The sequence below is a fragment of the Terrapene carolina genome, unplaced genomic scaffold, assembly GCF_002925995.2.
Source record: "Terrapene carolina triunguis isolate 2854851 unplaced genomic scaffold, T_m_triunguis-2.0 Scaffold93, whole genome shotgun sequence".
NCBI lineage: Eukaryota > Metazoa > Chordata > Testudines > Emydidae > Terrapene > Terrapene triunguis.
In genome coordinates, this window is record NW_020664444.1 from 13098879 (window position 1) to 13120192 (window position 21314).

Below are 21314 nucleotides of genomic sequence, written 5' to 3' on the forward strand. Positions count from 1 at the left end.
GTCACTGTTCCCTCCCCCCATTACTACATCCCGACATTCGTCCCTTGCTGTAAGTAGTCAGCAAGAATAGTAGCATCTTTACTGTTTTTAAATTTCAGCTCCCTTGTTTATTTCTTCTCCTTTCATTATTTTTTGCTTTCTACCTTTGAGATTCTCTGTATTCAGCTCTCTAAAGCATTTTAGAAGGCAATGTCCTATGAAGCATGTTACATAAAATATACATTATATTGTACAGACCTTCCCTGAGGACTGCATCTTGACATGGTGGAAAGGCTTGTGTGATCCAGTGACCCTAAGAGCTATGCCAGGCAGGGAATTTTAGCTCCTGGTAGGGCCACCCAAGCTGGACGGGTCAAAGGGTAGTAACCAGATGAAAAGCAGCCCACTGGTCCTCCAGATTGGGGGGTTGAACAATAGACTAACAACCTATCCTTGTAAACAAGATGCGGAAAACACAACAAGGTAGCCATTCCAGCAAAAAGCATGGTAGACAGGGATGGCAGAGCCTTATTCATGTCCTCATCAATGTCTGCTAGTGTGGGAAGGATTCAGATTCAGATCTTGTACTGAGCCCTCATTACATCTCTTCACACCAACCAGCAGACTTAGCTCTTAAGAAATTATTTTTGAGCTCTTTCAAGTTACCTCCCTGGTTTGGTTTAGGAATGACACTAAAGGACGTGAATACTCTGAATATTGTGAACTGTTATCACTGTTATTATCCTGTAAAAACATCCTCTTTGAACATCCCAGATGGGATATGGTAGATGTTTCCATTCAAGATATGAGCTTTCCCTAACCTCCAGAGATAGACACCATATCCTAGACATAGATTCCCATTCTGAAGGGGACAACACTTTAATTGGCATTTCAGGGCCACTTTTCCTGAGTCACTCCACTTTGACATATTTTTCTTCACAGAATTATCCTGAGGTGCTCAGCACTTTTGAAAATCCTAAAATGGATTTAGGAGCCCATTAGGCTTTTTTTGAAAATCTTGGCAATATTTTATATACCTAGTTCTATGACTTGAGAACATTTAACTCCTAAATCTCACCTAGATCCTGAAGACAGACTGCTAAAGAGAGCTTGCTTTTCTGTTAGCCAGTGTATTATCTTCCTCCTTTCATCCCATTTTTATAAGGTCTCAGATCAACTTCTCTTCTTTGTGTTTTAGGAAATAAATTCTACCGAAGAGTGCAGTAATACTTAACATCACTGATTTACTAAGAGGGTTGATTAAAATAGTTCTAGATAAACTGTTCATATTAATGAGGATTCTAAAACTTAAGTATTTGGGACCGTAATGTTTTGACCGAGTGTTCTGCAGCACTCGCCACTGAAATCAACAATATGATCAGAGGAGATTAACAGTAATAAGACGGCCTTAGGAAATTAGTATAAAAATAAACCACACAACTTTGATAGTAAGAGCAGTAAACAGCAAATTGAGGCAGAACCATTCCATTCAAACCCCAGAAAACCAATGACATAAGTGAAGCCATTAAAACAAATAGTATAAATAAGCTTGAGACAGCTATAAGAGAGAGATAGGGTGATGGATGGCTCTAGTGACAAGTTGGGGGCACAGAAGTGGATTAGAGATTGAGTTAAAGGTAACAGTGCTCACACACCTTTTCCTGTCCAGCAGTTCTAATTGTTCTTCCTTCCTGCGAATTCAGCATACAATAGTGTATATAGCCATATTTCCTTACAGTTTTTGGATTGGTAGATCAATGGGTTTTTGTCCGCTCTGTTCTTTCAGTAATAAAGTTTAGTTTTATACTGGATGCACGGGGAAATTGAGGGGTGATGTGTAAACTACCCTTTACATGAATTTAGACTCCCATAGTTCAGTTAGACTCCCTTAGAGACATTTGTACACCAACTGTACAAATGTCTAAAGGAGTCTAAATTGGTGTGACTTGTGCTGAGGAACCAGAAGGAGATGTAAAATTAAGATTACACATTTGTCTCATGAGGATTTCCAGAACAATTGCACAAAGGCAAAATAACCCCTCCCAGCAAACCATTAGGGCATAGTTGTGGCATATCTACAACCTTATTTGCAGAAGGTTTTAACACTTGACCTGCAAAGTCAACAAAAGAATCACCATCTCCCATCTTAATAAATTGGGTTCTATCTGCTCTAATCACATCCTGCAAATATACCAAGTCATCTGTTTCCTTTTTGCTTAGATCTTGCATACTCTTTGGAGGAAGAAGGTCTACTGTTGTCAGCACTCCTGTTAAATTTATTTGCTTTTGTAGTGCAGGGAAGATATGTGTATAACTCTAAAGGTCACATTCTACATTTATTTATTTATTTGATGTCTTTTGATTTATAGACGTGTCCCTGTAATCTTTGTGCGAGAAACATGTACAAAATTTACCAGAACAACAATAAAATGGGAAGTGTATCTTGAACAAAGGCCTCCCAGAATATTCACTAAGGTCCTGATCTTGCATTTGTTCTCTGTGAGCAGAACCCTACACTCACTTCACACACTGTGAAGCCCCACTGAAGTGTAAAAAGCAGGTGATGCTCTTTGCAGGATCAGAACCTAAAACCTTGAGCTTTTACCTTCCTTCTTCACTGCTATGTTTCTTGTACTGGACAATTATTCAGAATGATTTAATGTATGTAAAATTACAGTTTAAATTATAGCAGTCAAAGGTTCCAATTCAGCAAGGTACTTAAGCATATACTTAATTTTAAGCAGGTGCTTAAATCTATCTCTGTTCAGGAAAGCAATTAAGCATGTGCTTAAGTCCCATTGATATCACTAGCATGAGTAAGAGTTTGCAGGACTGGGTGAAAAAATTGGGTGAGGTTTAATTTGGCTCTTCAGTCAATTTTTTTAGAAGTATAAATCCCAAGTCAGTCTGAAGCATCAGAAAATTATTTGCTTCCCATTAAAATTTCAGGATAGTATGAAAACAGAATGCAATTTAGCTGATTTGCTTTTCCATTTTATTTCTAAAATAATGACAATAATCCCTCAGCAGTTTTTCTTTAATCCAATTAGAAACTTCCTGTAAACATCAACAGCCTATCAATATATATCTAACCATCCTTTATTCTTGAGAGCTGACAGTAATGCATTTAACAAATGTATCCCTTTAAGAAATTATGAGTTTTACATACAAGAAGGAAAAATCCAGGGGGGATACTTTCAGAACACAAATGGGAATTAAGCACCCAATTTTCAATGACTGAGTTAGGGCCCTACCTGTCATTTGTGCCTTTGAAAAATCTTACCCCCGACTCATTGGGTGAAAACAGTCGCATGATGAAGCATTACTGTTGACTCCAGAGGTCAGTAATGCTGACATGCTCAAATGACTAAATTGGCTCATCAGTGGTCATCAGATTTTTTTAAGCCGTTAACTTTATCTATGTCTTAGAGAACTACGTGTTTCTTTTAAAAGTTATATGTAAGAAATTCATGGCCAAAAGGAAGACATTTGTAAGCATTTCTGATGAAGAAAGAATGCGTGTAACAATATATATATAAACTGACTTCGTGTTTCACTGGCCATCTCGATTTATTGTCTTTGGTGGTAAATATTGACCTTGGATTTATCTCAGTCAGTGTTTACCTCTTAGGTCAATAAATCTGAGGTTCACCTCAGCAGAAGTCAATATCTGCTTAGTGTTCTGTTTCATTATTAATATAAATATTTTGGTGACCTTTACATGTATTAAGTAGTCTAGTTTTTTTAAAGTCTTTCTCTTGATATGCTTATTTCTTTAAGTATATTTTTACACCATCTCCCATATTACTTTGAAATCTGTTAATGCAGAGAATTACTGTCCTTTTTTTCTAAGGGGATCTCAGATTTTGAATGTGTTTTTTTAACAGGTAACATAAAATTGACTACATGGATCACCATTCACTTGTCTACTAGTAGGGCATAATGGTTACTCCTTTCTCTAGTTTCCTTATATGAGAAATCTTTTCTGTGATAAGGTATTTCCTTTTTTGCATCTTTCTTAGAGTTTACAGCCAGAAGGCACCATTAGACCATCTAGTATGTCCTCCTTTATCTCCTGACCATCTTTATCTTATTCATCGAATAAACACTTCTTTCAGCTTTCACAGAAATTAGTCTGGGGTGTTTTTTTTAGGTTTAGGTTTAATATTTGCTTTGTGTGTCTGCCTTCTGAATGGTCTTTGGGGGATTTCCCATGTAGTCTCAAACTGAAGCCCCTCAGAAATTTCAAGTTCTGCTTTCATGACTCTCTTTGGACTGTCTCAGCCATAAACATACACAAATATTGCCTTTTCTGCCTCTGAATAGGTTGTGGTGTAGCTGGATGTGAGAACTGCATCTGAGTATTATTTCAAGCCATTAGATAATGGATGGAGTCCCTTAGTTTCCTTCCTTAGTTTCCTCCTTTCCTTCCCCAGAAAGCTTCCTAGAAGTAAGATGCAAAGTTGACAGAGACGGCTTCATGAATCCTCCTTTTTACTCTCATGGGGGGCAGGGGGGCATGCAAGGGAGAGCATACAAGCCAGAGCAGCTCCACAGCTACTCAGCAGACTTGAGACAAGATTTCCCATTGGGCCCTTACAGTATCTAGGCCAGCTACTTGAATTGGGTGCTTGGCTCAAGATTTCCCCCATTATTATTGCTGTATTTCAAAACGTTTATGTAATACTATAAATTACATGGCATATCAGAGACATAGATAAGATACACCCCCCCCCCCCCCCCCCCGGCCAATCTCCGAAGAGAGTTCACAGTCTAAAGGCCTGATTCTGCCAACCCATTCTCATGAGATTAGTTCTTACGCTATTACCCCATGAGTAATGACTGTTCACATAAGTAAAAGATTGTGAGGGCTGGTCCTTTGTGATCACATAAAAATCAGTGTTGACTGTATGAAGATTTTGGGTTATTCATTTTAAAGATATGCTGGGTTTAAATGGTTTTAGAATGTTGTGCTATGGAAAATTCTGATCCCTGTCACATGGAAAAGCATAAACCTAAGCATATGGATTTATATGAATATTTCTTACAGAGACCCAGATACAAGGTATTTATAGTTCTCTTTTCCTGTTTATTCCTTTAATTGGATTTATTTTAAGCGGGCTTTAGTGTAGAAATTTCTGCTGAACTTCTTTCATATATTCTGGTATTTCACATGAGCACAAATAAAGGCTATTGATTCCACATTAAAAAAACGTGTATTTACGTGAATGGTAGTGCTGTACTTAAACAACAGGCAAAAACTTGTTTTGTCCATCTTTTCTTTATCCTAATGTATACCAATCCCTTCTTAATTTAATGGGCACAATATTTTAAAATTGCTTTGTCAAAAGCAATCCAGAGTAATATATCTAGTTTGGATTTAAGATTCTGTTGAGAGGAATTATACTTGGTGATTTTTCCATCATTTCAGTATATTCAGAAATAAATGTCAAAGCTATGTTTGTGTTGAGATAATTTGGCTCAGCAATATATCAAGTCTTCAGCATTTTTTCTTCCTAAAGTTATCATTTGGAGGGATTTGTATGCTACAGGCCATGTAATAGCTGGCTTATATATAAGGCCTGATAGAGCAAGTAAAGCGCTTGGCTGTTTTTCTGTGATGCATACCTTTAAGTCAGATTGAAGAGCAGCTTACTGTTGTCAACGTTTGATTCATAGAGTTGTGTAAATGGGGAAAAAATTCCTTTCTGACATGCCAGAGGCCAAATTAAACAGAAATCTGTGAACTGGGATGGTTATGTGGTTGTGGGGAAACAACATGGATTGTATAACACATTTCTGCATGTTTTTGTGATTTGTTTGCACTGAGTTTTGATCTTATTTTATTTAACTCCATAAAATATAATTCTGCCTATTTGTTAAACTGCTGTAAATATGATTACTGCATTAAGGAAAACATGTAGTCAGCAGAGATAGGCAGAAAAAGTGTTAACACTACATATTGTGCGTAGGCTGAATAAGAGTGACTTTAAACATTTCAGTGTTAATGATGTTGTCGTACTAGACTGCCTGCAGAGTTCTCCATATTCCATTTCAAAAAAGCATTTAAAAAATGTCCTACAGATACTCAGTAAGGCATATACAATAGTGCTTTTCCCCCCCTCTCAATGTTAATGAAAGCCCAGCATATTTGAGACTTAAAGGCACTTTGAAAACCTGAATCTTAATGATTGTAGCACCGTGGAAAGGTAGAATACACTAAGGCATGCAATATCTAAAAATGGTCTTTCTTTTTTAATTTTTATAACAAAGTGAAGAAAAAGCAAGATTAGATTTGTGACATGTTTACTAGGCAGATTTTTAAAACACCACAAAATCATAGAAAACTAGTGCTCTGAGGTTAAAAGTACCAGGTGTTCCTGCTAGTAATATTATAGGTAGGGCCCTACCAAATTCACGGCCGTGAAAAACGTGTCATGGACCGTGAAATCTGGTCTTTTCTGTACTTTTACCCTATAGTATACAGATTTCACCAGTGTTTCTCAAACTGGGAATCCCGACCCTAAAGGGGGCCACAGGAGGATCGCAAGGTTATTGTAGGAGAGTCGTGGTATTGCCACCCTTACTTCTGCACTGCCTTCAGAGCTGGGTGAGCTGAGAGAGGCAGCTGCTGTTCTAGGTTCCCAGCTCTGAAGGTAGTGCACCGCCAGCAGCAGTGCAGAAGTGAGGGCGGCAATACCATACCATGCCACCCTTACTTCTGCGCTGCTGCCTTCAGAGCTGGACAACCAGAGAGTGGCAGCTGCTGGGCTGGAGAGGGACCAAGCTCTGAAGGTGGCAGCGCAGAAGTAAGGGTGACAATACCATACCATGCCCTCCTTACTTCTGCACTGCTGCTGGCAGCGGCTCTGCCTTCAGAGCTGGGCTCCTGGCCAGCAGCTGCCGCTCTCCAGCTGCCCAGCTCTGATGGCAGTGCTGCCATCAGTAGCAGCACAAAAGTAGGGGTGGCAATACCATGACCCCACCCCCCAATAACCCTGCAAACCCCCACCCACCCTTTTGGGTCAGGACCCCTACAGTTACAACACTGTGGAATCTCAGATTTAAATAGCTGAAATGAAATGTTTGGTTTTAAAAATCCTATGACCATGAAACTGACCAAAATGGACTGTGAATTTGGTAGGGCTCTAATTATAAGGTGTCTCAAAGATTTATTTGATGTTCATTTTAATGGTTAGTGAAGGTTCTGAACCACAGTGACTGAGGAAGAGGGAAGAAATAATGCATTATGTGTCTTAATGTATATGGATATTTAGGGTGAAACGATGCATTTAGCTCTGTATATGTACATTCTATAAAGGGAACAGCTTGTGCTTCTTCAGACTTAACCCCCCACTCCTCCAATCTGTCCAAATACTGAAATACTGACCCTCCTGAAAGACAAAGATGCATATCATCTGATCTTATTGACCTCTATTTTCTAACTGAGCTACTGGAGCTTCAAAAAGGGGAACTGTTTAACTCAAAATTGATGTGGCACAACACACAAGAAACAAAACCCAGAAGGGACCATCTGAAAAAAAATGGATCTCTGATTCATTTTGTGAATGTAAGGTATTCTGTTCCAGAAGTGCAGGAAATTAGGGGGAGAATATGAAGCTCTAGGGAAAAATAAGGAAAATGGGTGGGTGCATGAGTTTGCACATATCTGTCAGCTACATTGGCTATGCAAATATAAAATCAAGTGCTTGCTGATATGTGGTTTTGTGACAGTTATGGAAGGACTCAGGATCCTCAAATTAGTGGATAAATTAGACTCATCTAATTTTAAAGAAAAAACCTGACACTTTTTATAGATAACCTGTATCAGAATATTTTATAATCGTTTCACTGATCCAAATATAAATTATAATTGAATCTTAGGTACTAATACATCTTTTTATTGTGCTTAGCTGTTTGGTATCTCCAAGAGTGGTAGAACACAACAGAATGGAAAGACAAAATCTGGGAGATGGTTGCAGCCATATGTAACATGCCTATCAGGAAAGGGAGAGGCATGTCAAACATTAGTTGATCAGTTGCAACATACGTTTCTCTGACATTCATGATGCTTGCCACAGAAATCTGTACTACTCTCCAATCTCTGGATGACAGTAACTGTAATTTGATGGAGGATTGTTCTATGGGACAGAGGCTATCTCTTCCTCTATGTCTTTACAGAATCAAGCACACTGGTGGCAAACAATAGATAATACAATTAGTTGATGATAATCATGGGAATTTTCTGGCACACAAAACTACTTTGCAGAAAGCTAAAAACAAGAAATGAGAGCAAATTAAATTTAAACTCTGAATCTAGCCAATGCTTCCTATAGTACCCTAATTTTTATAGTAACGATGCCTCAGACAAGAGCTATCTGGCACAGAAAGGAAAAAATTAAAAAATATTCCCTGGTTCTTCTTATTTTCTATCTTTTTCTATACTATCACTGCTGCCTGTGAGAATCATCAATCTCTGGTGGCTTGTTCAAACCGTCCTCCTGATTATGGGAGTTACATTCATGCAATCAGGAGATGGAAGCAATACCATGTGATTCATCTGAATGATCACAGTTAACAAACATAACTCAAATTTTGAATACCGCATATTGAATGTTTGTGACAAATCCACAGAGTAAAAAAAAAATTGTAAACAATGTTTCCGAGTGAGTATAAATAGATCTGTACCAATCGCAGTTTGTTCACCCACATACCGTGAGTAGAAAAACAGGTTAAATTCTTAGAGTGAATTCTCTGTCAATTGTTTATTCATCTTTAATATTCATAGAAATATCCGTCTGGCAAACAAAAATCATTTATTTTCTATGTAATTTGTCTGTCTCATTAAACAACTTCATCTAAACTTTCACCTCAAATGTTAATAAAGTGCTAACTGAAAACATTAACTGGGGTTGAGGGGGATCTACTTATATGTACTAAGAAAAAAGAACAGGAGTACTTGTGGCACCTTAGAGACTAACAAATTTATTTGAGCATAAGCTTTTGTGGGCTACAGCCCACTTCTTCAGATGCATAGAATGGAACATATATTGAGGAGATATATATACACATACAGAGAGCATGAAAAGGTGGGAGTTGTCTTACCAACTCTGAGAGGCCAAGTAAGTAAGAGAAAAAAACTTTTTAAGTGATAATCAAGATATCCCAGTACAGACAGTTTGATAAGAAGTGTGAGAATACTTACATGGGGAGATAGATTCAATGTTTGTAATGGCTCAGCCATTCCCAGTCTCTATTCAAGCCTAAGTTGATTGTATCTAGTTTGCATATCAATTCAAGCTCAGCAGTTTCTCGTTGGAGCCTGTTTTTGAAGCTTTTCTGTTGCAAAATTGCCACCCGCAGGTCTGTCATTGAGTGACCAGACAGGTTAAAGTGTTCTCCTACTGGTTTTTGAATGTTATGATTCCTGATGTCAGATTTGTGTCCATTAATTCTTTTGCGTAGAGACTGTCCGGTTTGGCCAATGTACATGGCAGAGGGGCATTGCTGGCACATGATGGCATATATCACATTGGTAGATGTGCAGGTGAACGAGCCCCTGATAGCGTGGCTGATGTGATTAGGTCCTATGATGATGTCACTTGAATAGATATGTGGACAGAGTTGGCATCGGGCTTTGTTGCAAGGATAGGTTCCTGGGTCAGTGTTTTTGTTCAGTGGTGTGTGGTTGCTGGTGAGTATTTGCTTCAGGTTGGGGGCTTGTCTGTAAGCGAGGACAGGTCTGTCTCCCAAGATCTGTGAGAGTGAGGGATCATCTTTCAGGATAGGTTGTAGATCTTTGATGATGCGCTGGAGAGGTTTTAGTTGTGGGCTGAAGGTGACAGCTAGTGGTATTCTGTTATTTTCTTTGTTGGGCCTGTCTTGTAGAAGGTGACTTCTGGGTACTTGTCTGGCTCTGTCAATCTGGTTTTTCACTTCAGCAGGTGGGTATTGTAGTTTTAAGAATGCTTGATAGAGATCTTGTAGGTGCTTGTCTCTGTCTGAGGGATTGGAGCAAATGCGGTTGTGTCTTAGAGCTTGGCTGTAGACAATGGATCGTGTGGTGTGTCCTGGATGGAAGCTGGAGGCATGTAGGTAAGTATAGCGGTCAGTAGGTTTCCGGTATAGGGTGGTATTTATGTGACCATCGCTTATTAGCACAGTAGTGCCCAGGAAATGGATCGATTGTGTGGATTGGTCTAGGATGAGGTTGATGGTGGGATGGAAATTATTGAAATCATGGTGGAATTCCTCAAGGGCTTCTTTTCCATGGGTCCAGATGATGAAGATGTCATCAATGTAGCGCAAGTAGAGTAGGGGCATTAGGGGACGAGAGCTAAGGAAGCGTTCTTCTAAGTCAGCCATAAAAATGTTGGCATACTGTGGGGCCATGCGGGTACCCATAGCAGTGCCGCTGACTTGAAGGTATATATTGTCCCCAAATGTGAAATAGTTGTGGGTGAGGACAAAGTCACAAAGTTCAGCCACCAGGTTAGCTGTGACATTATTGGGGATACTGTTCCTGATAGCTTATAGTCCATCTTTGTGTGGCATATTGGTGTAGAGGGCTTCTACATCCATAGTGGCCAGGATGGTGTTTTCTGGAAGATCACGGATGGATTGTAGTTTCCTCAGGAAGTCAGTGGTGTCTCGAAGATAGCTGGGAGTGCTGGTAGCGTAGGGCCTGAGGAGAGAGTCCACATAGCCAGACAATCCTGATGTTAGGGTGCCAGTGCCTGAGATGATGGGGCGTCCAGGATATCCAGGTTTATGGATCTTGGGTAGCAAATAGAATACCCCTGGTCGGGGTTCTAGGCATGTGTCTGTACAGATTTGTTCCTGTGCTTTGTCAGGGAGTTTTTTTAGCAGATGGTGTAGTTTCTTTAGGTAATCCTCAGTGGGATCAGAGGATAATGGCCTGTAGAATGTGGTGTTAGAGAGCTGTCTAGCAGCCTCTTGGTCATATTCCAATTTATTCATGATAACGACAGCACCTCCTTTGTCAGCCTTTTTGATTATGATGTCAGAGTTGTTCCTGAGGCTGTAGATGGCGTTGTGTTCAGCATGGCTGAGGTTATGGGGCAAGTGATGTTGCTTTTCCACAATTTCAGCCTTTGCACGTTGATGGAAGCAATCTATGTAGAAGTCCAGTCTGTTGTTTCAACCATCCGGAGTAGTCCATGCAGAATCCTTTTTTTTGTAGTGCTGGTACGGAGGATTCTGTGGGTTAGTATGCTATTCAGAGGTATGTTGGAAATATTCTTTGAGTTGGAGATGTCGAAAGTAGGATTCTAGGTCACCGCAGAACTGTATCATGTTCATGGGTCTGGAGGGACAAAAGGAAAGGCCCTGAGATAGGACAGACTCTTCTGCTGGGCTAAGAGTATAGCTGGAAAGATTAACAATATTGTTGGGTGTGTTAAGGGAACTACTGTTGTGGCTCCTTGTGGCATGTAGCAGTTTAGATAGTTTAGTGTCCTTTTTCCTTTGTAGAGAGGCAAAGTTGGTGTTGTAAATGGCTTGTCTAGTTTTTGTAAAGTCTATCCATGAGGAAGTTTGTGTGGAAGGTTGTTTTTTTATGAGCGTATCCAGTTTTGAGAGCAGGGCCGGCTCCAGGGTTTTGGCCGCCCCAAGCAGCCCAAAAAAAGCCGCGATCGTGATCGCGATCTGCGGCGGCAATTCGGCGGAAGGTCCGAGCGGGAGTGAGGGACCGTCCGCCGAATTGTCGCCGAATTGGACCTGCCACCCCTCTCCGGAGTGGCTGCCCCAAGCACCTGCTTGCCAAGCTGGTGCCTGGAACCAGCCCTGTTTGAGAGCTCAGTCTTAATCGTTCCCTGTTTGCTGTATAGGATGCTGATCAGGTGGTTTTGCAGTTTCTTTGAGTGTGTGTGACACAGTCTCTCAGCATAGTCTGTGTGATATGTAGATTGTAATGGATTTTTTACCTTTAGTCCTTTTGGTATGATGTCCATCTGTTTGCATTTGGAAAGGAAGATGATGTCTGTCTGTATCTGTACGAGTTTTTTCATGAAGTTGATGGATTTCCACTCCATACGGCTAAATGCAGTGCCTTGCATAATGACAGGTTTCAGAGTAGCAGCCGTGTTAGTCTGTATCCGCATATCCTGAACAATAAGTACAAAGCTAATGCACATAGTACAGTATTTGTTTGTGTGTAAATTGTAATTTATTTAGATAGTTATTTAAAATAATGTGCAAGGTTCCTATTACTTTCTTAACATGTAGGATATTTAGCCCATGCAACTGGCTAGTAGTGCATTTTGTACTTAATATTAAATTGAAAAACTTTGGGAATATTTGAAATCCCAACATACTCTAAAATATTTTCAAAGAATTCCAAGCACAGTAACAAAATGAAACTGGCAAATAGCAAATGACCATCTTCAGATGTGTCACTTATAAAGAGTGTTAGCCTACCATCTGAGTATTGAACTATATCTGATTGGCTGAGGGGTGAAAACATTATATAGTAACTCTTCTTACTTAGTTGGAATAGTCCAGAAGAGGGAGCTTGGAATTAAAGAGTAAGTATGCTTAAAAGTACATGAAGAATAAGATGCTTAAATATGGTAACTTTTTATGGTTGCCATTTACCATTGGTGGAACCTTGTTTTATATTAAATAAATATAAAAAAGATTTGCTTTTAGGATGCTATAATGTTTTTATATTGCTTTTCCGTCATAGTTTTAAAGCAATTTTCTATTAGAGATTCATTCTAAACATTTTGCTTTTATTACACTAGCAAGCATCGTTTCTAAGCGTGTTTGATAAAGAAACAAGGAAAGTAGTAAACGCATGATGATGGTTAGATCATAAAAAAACAAATCCCATATACTCATATACAGCGCATAGGACTATATTTATCTTTGGTTGACTCAAATCTATTGACCTCATTCTAGTTACACTAGAGATGAATTTGGCCTACTTTGCCTAAAGTATATGATTTTTCATTCCGATAACATGTCCCCGGGATACTTATAGAATGCCGATGCATACAAACATTGGCTTTGACTTTGTTACAATGTCCTTCTGTGCATCTAATAAAAATGTATTTGGAGCCTTCTCTAAATAAAAGATCCAGTACAGTATGCCTGCAGCCAAAATGAAGCAGTAGTGCATTCTTACAGTATGTAACCTCCATCTCTAGAGTGTGGTCACTCTTTATCTAACCTATCAGTTCTCATCCTCAAAGGAAACCTGCACAACACTTTGGAAAGATGAGCCTGGGAGTTTAAATTCATAACTCTACTAGACACTAAAAATCATGGTCTTAATAAAGACACTGGATTTATGGCTTATTACAACAGTCTGTAAACTAACCCTCCCCCCCCTTTTTGTCCTATGACTATATGGATGTTAAGTAGCTAGTTAGGGTTGCCAACTCTCCAGGATTGTCCTGGAGAGTTGGAATTAAAGATTAATCTTGAATTAAAGATTATGTCAAATGATGAAACCTCCAGGAATGTGTCCAACCAAAATTGGCAACCCCAGGGCCACTTCACCTTAAATGATCCCTTAGAATATGTGCTAACTACTTATCTTAAATGATCTGTTGCATCTTGTATTTACTTGTGACACTCTTAGTACTTTTCCAGACCTGAAGAAGAGCTCTGTGTAGCTCGAAAGCTTGTCTCTCTCACCAACAGAAATTGTGCCAATAACAGGTTTTACCTCACCCACCTTGACTCTATAATATCCTGAGACCGACATAGCTGCAGCACTGAACAGATCATAGAATCACAGAATATTAGGGTTGGAAGAGACCTCGGGAGGTCATCTAGTCCAACCCCCTGCTCAAAGCAGGACTGACACCAACTAAATCATCACAACAGATCAGCACAACACTGAAACCTGAACAGATCAGCACAAGACTAAAATAAATGGCAGAAACTGGTGAATGCCTGTAAAATCTGAGGGTGCAAGAAGATAAACAAGAATAATTAAAGAATAGAACGAAAGCCTTATATTTAGGTGGTATGCTGCACAGGGCAGGAACCTTCACATTTTATTTGCTTGTAAAACACTGTCCAAGTCTGCACTGTATGAACATTAATGAGATGAGCTCAGGACTCTGTCTTACAAATGAAAAAATAAAATAAGACAAAAAACCTACTATAGTACTTGGATATAACAGAATAGGACTAAACAAAGAATTTGAAATGCAGGGGTCCCATGGAACATGTTTGCTCAACTCTTAGTACACCTCTACCTCGATATAACGCTGTCCTCGGGAGCCAAAAAATATTACCGTGTTATAGGTGAAACCGTGTTATATCGAACTTGCTTTGATCCACCGGAGTGCGCAGCCCCACCCCCCGGAGCACTGCTTTACCGCGTTTTATCCAAATTTGTGTTATATCTGGTCGCGTTATTTCGGGGTAGAGGTGTACATGAAAACAAGGAGGCTCAACACAACTGAGTAAGAAGTGATACTGGTTTTTACAAGTATTATGCTGAGAGAGTGTTGCAGAGTTTTTATGGAACTATGCCAGATCAGCTTAATATTTTTTCAAAACTACCCTCAACAATATTGATTTTTTGGTAACGTGATAAAAGAAGAGAAAGTATGTATAGCACACGCACACTGAATGTTTTCTGTTTGCCTGCACAATGAAATAATTCTGATTGAAGTCTGACAATACCTGAAGGTATAATAAGGATTTTCCATTTGTGTCGTGGATTCTCTACAATGAATACATTTGATCTATCTCCATGTTCCTTTTGTGTGATCTACTCACCATAGTAAAGGGCTGAAAACAAATCTGATTTTGAAACTGATAAATTTTGTTCCATAGTTTCCTTGTATAGCCATTGCCATGTCGGATTTTGAAATCCTGTTCTCTCACTTGGCTCTAACAAGCTTGTTCTCAATTGTCTATTGCCAGCATTGCGTTACCTACAGTAGACATTGCTTTTTTTCCTTTCTCACTTTCTATGTTGATTCAAAATAACCTCATTGCAGGCGGATGTGAAAGACTACCAAATCAAAATGGTGTAGTATGTTATACCCACCTGGCATTCACTGGGCCAAATTCTCTGCTGGTGTAAATGGGTGCAGCTCCAAAGACTTCAGTGGAATTTTGCTCAGTTACAGCAGCAGTGAAATTGACCCACCTTGTACAGGTGTAAATACTTATATAAGGTGGAAGCCAACAGAGAAATCAGGCCCTTTGGTCTCAGATCTGACTTCAGTTGTTTGCAATCCTCTTGTATGCTTTATGGAAATCCTCGACATGTTAAAACTTGCTGTGAGTCTTTGATATTTGCAACCCTTAAAAAAAATCCTTTAAATTTTGATATTCTGAGACAAGACAGATGGCATTTTTTGATGGAATAGATAGAGATTTCAGGTCTAAACATATTCCTCAGTTTCACCTTGTTGGACTAGTTAATAATCAAGCTTTATATTATGTGCAGCTCAGAATCTTTGCTTGTAATTTCATTTACTGTTTTAGATTATATTATCACAAAGTTACTAAAAATTAAATCTGCATAACCCTCTGTGGAGTTCATCATTGATGGCTGAGTCCTGCCAGTCTTTCCCTGAAGCGCCAATGGGAGCCTCAAGTACATAGAGTCCCATCTGCATCAGTGGTTCCATGCCAAAAACTGCCCCCAAAGCCTTTTGATTGGAGCACTGGTTTTGGCTCCAACTGCCATAGCAACGAGAACTCACCTTTTCAAGAGGTAGCCAGTAGAGACTGTGGAAGAGCAACTGAATAGACCTAAAGCTTTTTCCCCTGGGGACAGGGGAGTAAAAGGCTGAGGAGAAGCAGTATTGACATTAGAGTTGAGTGAGCTAAAAAGCTTCGAGGGAAATATTGTGTAGGGAGCTGAGGCAGCAGTGCTGGGGGAACCCTTCAGGTGTAGGTGCCTGGATGCAGAGGCACTGGGCATCCTTCTTCCCTCCCCGCATCTTAGGGGTTGTCCATAAATAACATAACACATTTTCTGGAGATTTTCAAGACCCACCGGCCCCTTGTAACTCTTTGTAACACTGAAACAAACATGCAAAATTAAGGATCCACCTACCCTCTAATGTGTTATGTAATTTATGGACAGCCTTGTAACTCCAAACACCAATATCAGCAATTGAAAAACCCAAACATAAAACCCTACATCCTGATTCCATCACCTAAATAACACATTACAAAGGATACATTTAAAAACAAGTAATACCTCGTGTTAGCAATTCTCCCACACCACACACTGATACACAAAGGCATTGAGTAAAAATCTACCCCATGCACATTAACCAACTACTTCAGCATTTCGTACCATTCAAAAACTTGGTTGGAGTCAGCATTTGGTGGACAGGTGGTGAGTGGAGTCATGTGTGCTGTAGAAGCAGTAGATAGGGAAAGACTGTAATATGGAGAAGATGAAATCATGGTTCAGGAGTAGGTTTCAAAGTTTGGGTGAAGATTTAGCTAGTGATTTCCTAGCTTTTTATATCATTGTGTTACTGTGCTGCAGTGTATGCACTTAAACAACCACAGACTGTTTTTTTAATAAAAAATTTTGTTTGGAGGAATTTATGTGTGTATGTTTAAATATATATAAATAATAGCAACTTGGAAACAAAAATTCAGATCCCCTCCACACATCTGTTACAATTCTACTACACAGGCAGGGCTGTTTATAACACTTCTATGTTTATGCCTTTCGCGGACAAAAGACTGTTGTGAACCATTCTAAAAATAACGTGTACATTTTGTAGCAAAAAGAAGAAGGTCAAAATCTGGGCCTTGACCATATTATCTCTTTAGTGAGTGCCACTAGTTTTCCTTAGTCCATCTATTTTTTAAAACCGGCTTTGTTTTCTACACATCACTCCTACTCAGGTTTTCTAGCATGAAATTGTATATTGAACATGAAAATATATATTGATAGAAAATTAGTGTTGTATTTTCAGATGCCAGCTTGAACCGATCATGACCAAACTTTTTAACTTAAAAAAATAATTGGCATGCTCTCTCGGGGAAACTTTTTTTTTTATTTTAGTCTATTTTGTATGTTGTAAATCAAAATCAATAAATTATATCTATTGTTGCAACATCAATTCCATAGTAGCCTAAATTAAATCAAAGGTCAGTTTTGGTGCAATGAAGTTACGAGTTTGGTAGGTTATTAGGCCAAGATTTTCAGAAGGGCTTTGTGAGGTATTGTGTACCTCAATTTTGGGGGGCCCAACTTGAGACGTGTTAAAGGAGACTGATTTTCAGAGGGTGGATGTTCAGCATTTTCTGAAAATCAGGTCCATTTAATGTGTCTTAACTTGGGGATCCAAAAATTGAAACACTTAAAATCATAGTCATTTTTGAAAATGTCAGCCTTGCCATATACCTTAGGAACAACAGTTCCATGATGGACCAGAAATATGAATAACTATTTTCAGTGACATTCACATAATGGTTGATCACTTAAATTTGTCCATCAGTTATACCCACATATTGCTATCTGGAAATGCAAATCAATATCAACATTAGTTTTGTTGACTTTCTCGCTTGCTTGCTTGCTAACATTTATCCCACAATTATGTGTGTTTATAAAGTTTCTGTTAAAAAATCAAAGATTTGCTCTAGTAAAGAGAGTTTAACCTAGGAGTTTGAAAACATTTTTGAAAAAAGGAAGAGATGTTCAGAAATCTGATAACAAAGCATTTTGGAGAAGGGTGCAGTGCTATACATAATTTATCAGCCACTATTTGTACAGTCAGTTGTTAAGGTATAAATAAAACACAACCTTCAAACAAGAGATAAAAAGCTGACATTGTGCATGGTTATTTCTCTGTATTTAGTCCAAAAATGGTTTCCAGATCTGTTCAGTCACATTTTCTTTTTGATTATTTGTGTCCACGTTCTGATTTCTCCATTTAGTGGCATAATCTTTCGGGGCCTGATCCTCTGAAGCACAAAGGGCCTTCAGTTCTAGTGAGAGCTCTCCACATCTTGCAGAAGTGGGCTCTTAGATCTCTGCCTGGGCATAGAGGAGGGGGTAACCCAGGGAGCCAGTTGACACTCCGTGATCCCAACCTGGCCCCAGCATAAGACAGAGCTACTGAGAGTACCCCACCTGTGGGCACACTGGGGAGCTCCGAGAGAGGCACAGTCCCTGCCAGTTCTCCCCTAGGTGTGGTGCAGTTCTGCATTGCCCCCTACACAGGACTGCATGCCAATCACACCATCTAGCCCTAGCAGTGGAAACGTACTGACTGCTCAGGAGGAAAGATATGCCCTGCTTGAGTAATGAGTGAACATTTCCTATAACTGCATCTGAGTGGACTGTGGAACTGTTGGACAGGAAATAAGCTCATAATGGGATTTTACAATGTGCATTTCCCATATAAGGGATTGAAATCCACCACAGGTTTGTTGCCGACTTCCTGGCTATTTTGATGAACCTTTTAAATTTCTTCATTGTTTTCACTTATTTGTGATTGAGAGGAATTTGCTCCATTTTATGGGCTAGACAGAGAGTTTATGTCTCACTCTGTGGGAGGGGCAGTAAGTTGATGCACCACTCCAGGAGAAGCCAGTCACAATTCCTCCCCTATGCTGGTGGTGGGAAGTGGTTTCCTTCAGCCTTTTACACTGATTAATTGGTGGGGGGGAATAGTGCAGGCTCTACCCAGTCCTTGCTCCCCATCCTCCACCTGTGTGGGGAGGGGAAGCAGTGGTTCTGTGGAGCCTTCTCTCTCTCTCCAACATGGGCAGGCAGCCTAAAGTGATTGTGGAGGGGGGGTTATGTCCCTTACTGCCCAGCCTGGCCTTGTAAGGGCAAGTGACAAGCGTGCCTTATATGTTTAAAATCATGGTGCGGTGTAGAGTCCGGGAAAGATGAATTAGTGCCGTGCTCTTGTATTGCTTGAGTGTTTCCATAGCATTGGCTGAATTTTCGTCACACTAGTAACTCTGCTAAAGTCACTGAGCGTAACTAAAGTCAGAATTTGGCTTCATATATTTACCTCTGCACTGGAAGTGTAATCCCTTGCCAGCTCTTATGCTGTCTTAATTTAGTCCTTTATATTTCCGAATGCATCCTGCTTTGTGCAATGGGCTTTGCTGGTAAAAATGGAGCCTCATTTTCAAAAGGTGCTGTGGTTCTATTTCGGGCTTCCAACAGCTTCTATTGTGACACACACTGGGCTGTTTTGAAAATCTGACCACTTTACGGTGCCTAAAAGGGAACTGAGGTCTTTTGAAAATTCTGGCCTTAGAGAATAAAAAGCATGAGCTGGCTAGTTTGTAGAATGCTTTAATTTAAGAATGGGTCTGTACACATAAATTTTGGAAGTTCTTTCAAAATAGCATGGGTGGGTTGAGTCACTGTCTGACTTAGTTTTAAACTATGGCTTCCACAGAACTAGCTTTTCTGGTGTTTTGCCAGCTGGGGACTCCATGCGCTGCTGCAATTACCCTTTTTCTTTTTTTTGCAAAATCTGTTAATGAAGGATTAACAAAGCAGAGTGACTTCAGTACTAGTGACTCAATAAGGAACAAGTTTGACTCAACAATGGATGTTTATTTTCTTTTATAGTGACATATTTGATGCCATGTTCCCCGTTATGCACATTGCCGGAGAAACGGTCATACAGCAGGGTAAATTTCCATACTTTTTTCCTTATACATTTGCTCAGATTGTGTAATTTATGCCACTCTTTCTGATGTTCAGAAAATTATAGGGCCAGGGATGTTACCATCTTTGCTCACAGGCAGCAGTATCTTATACCAGAAGTATCTAAGTATTTATTTATATTGTAAGCTCTTTGGAGCACGGGAATGTCTTGTTCTGCAGAATCCAGCACCTAGCATAATGGGGTCCTGGTCCATGACTGAGGCTCTTAGGTGGTACCACAATCTAAATAAATAAAGATTATTCTAATAAAAAAGTATCCACATTGATTTAAATGGGGGGCTACTCACGGAGTAAAGTACTACTCAGCATGAATAAAGGGGGCGGACTCTGGCACAGAGTAATAAAAGATGGAAAATATTTTCAATAGTCGTTGAGAGTGCTCAGCACCTCACTATATCGTGTCCATAGTTACCAGACTTGGCAACTTACTTGCAAGCTTAGAGCAAGTGAAGCAGGACTTTAGTATCCTGAGGGTATTCAAAGTTTCTAATGTGTTTGCCTTCATTTTAAATAAATCAAAATGGATAAACTAATACAACTGAGAAAAAAATATAAATAATCACTCTTGATATTTCTGTTCATGAGCGAAACGAGGCATGGATGTTAAGGACATGATTTTCTCTTTAAATAATCAGCTCTGCAAACCTGTGCAAATATATGTAGAATCAAATATGGGGATTGGAAATTATTTGTATAACCATCCACCAGACATTGTGAAAACAATCATCATTTATATTTTTGCTTCCAGGTGATGAAGGAGACAACTTCTATGTAATTGATCAAGGAGAAGTGGATGTAAGTTTTAATTAACCTCCGATTTGGAGTTGCTTCCCCTTCTTATTTATTTTAATCAGACTGTTGCAATATGATGCTCATTCTAAGTTTACATAGTAAAATTTCATGCTCATGATACTTGCTCATGCTCATGAAAGGGATCTGGGGGTCATAGTGGATCACAAGCTAAATATGAGTCAACAGTGTAACGCTGTTGCAAAAAAAGCAAACATCATTCTGGGATGTATTAGCAGGAGTATTGTAAGCAAGACACAAGAAATAATTCTTCCGCTCTACTCCGTGCTGATTAGGCCTCAACTGGAGTATTGTGTCCAGTTCTGGGTGCCACATTTCAGGAAAGATGTGGACAAACTGGAGAATGTCCAGAGAAAAGCAACAAAAATGACTAACGGTCTAGAAAACATGACCTATGAGGGAAGATTGAAAAAATAGGGTTTGTTTAGTCTGGAGAAGAGAAGACTGAGGGGGGACATGATAACAGTTTTCAAGTACATAAAAGGTTGTTACAAGGAGGAGGGAGAAAAATTGTTTTTCTTAACCTCTGAGGATAGTACAAGAAGCAATGGGCTTAAATTGCAGCAAGGGCAGTTTAGGTTGGACATCAGGAAAAACTTCCTAACTGTCAGAGTGGTTAAGCACTGGAATAAATTGCCTAGGGAGGTGGTGGAATCTCCATCATTGGGGATTTTTAAGAGCAGGTTGGACAAACACCTGTCAGGGATGGTCTAGATAATACTTAGTCCTGCCTTGAGTGCAGGGGACTGGACTAGATGACCTCTTGAGGTCCCTTCCAGTTCTATGATTCTACTTGCCTAGGGCCTGATCCAGCAATGTTCTGTGACTCTACACTCCTGTTGAACTGAGGGGAGCTCAGCATTTC

The 21314-nt window shown here is 39.5% G+C and overlaps 1 protein-coding gene across 1 annotated transcript in view; it reads left to right on the top strand.

The window, feature by feature from the left end:
* PRKAR1B (protein kinase cAMP-dependent type I regulatory subunit beta) overlaps nucleotides 1–21314 on the top strand; it is a 124790-nt gene that overhangs the window by 44194 nt on the left and 59282 nt on the right. The window contains exons 5-6 of the mRNA XM_024219495.2: nucleotides 19541–19602; nucleotides 20388–20434. Of these exons, the coding sequence (XP_024075263.1) occupies nucleotides 19541–19602; nucleotides 20388–20434 (109 nt within the window). The remainder of the gene's footprint in view (nucleotides 1–19540; nucleotides 19603–20387; nucleotides 20435–21314) is intronic.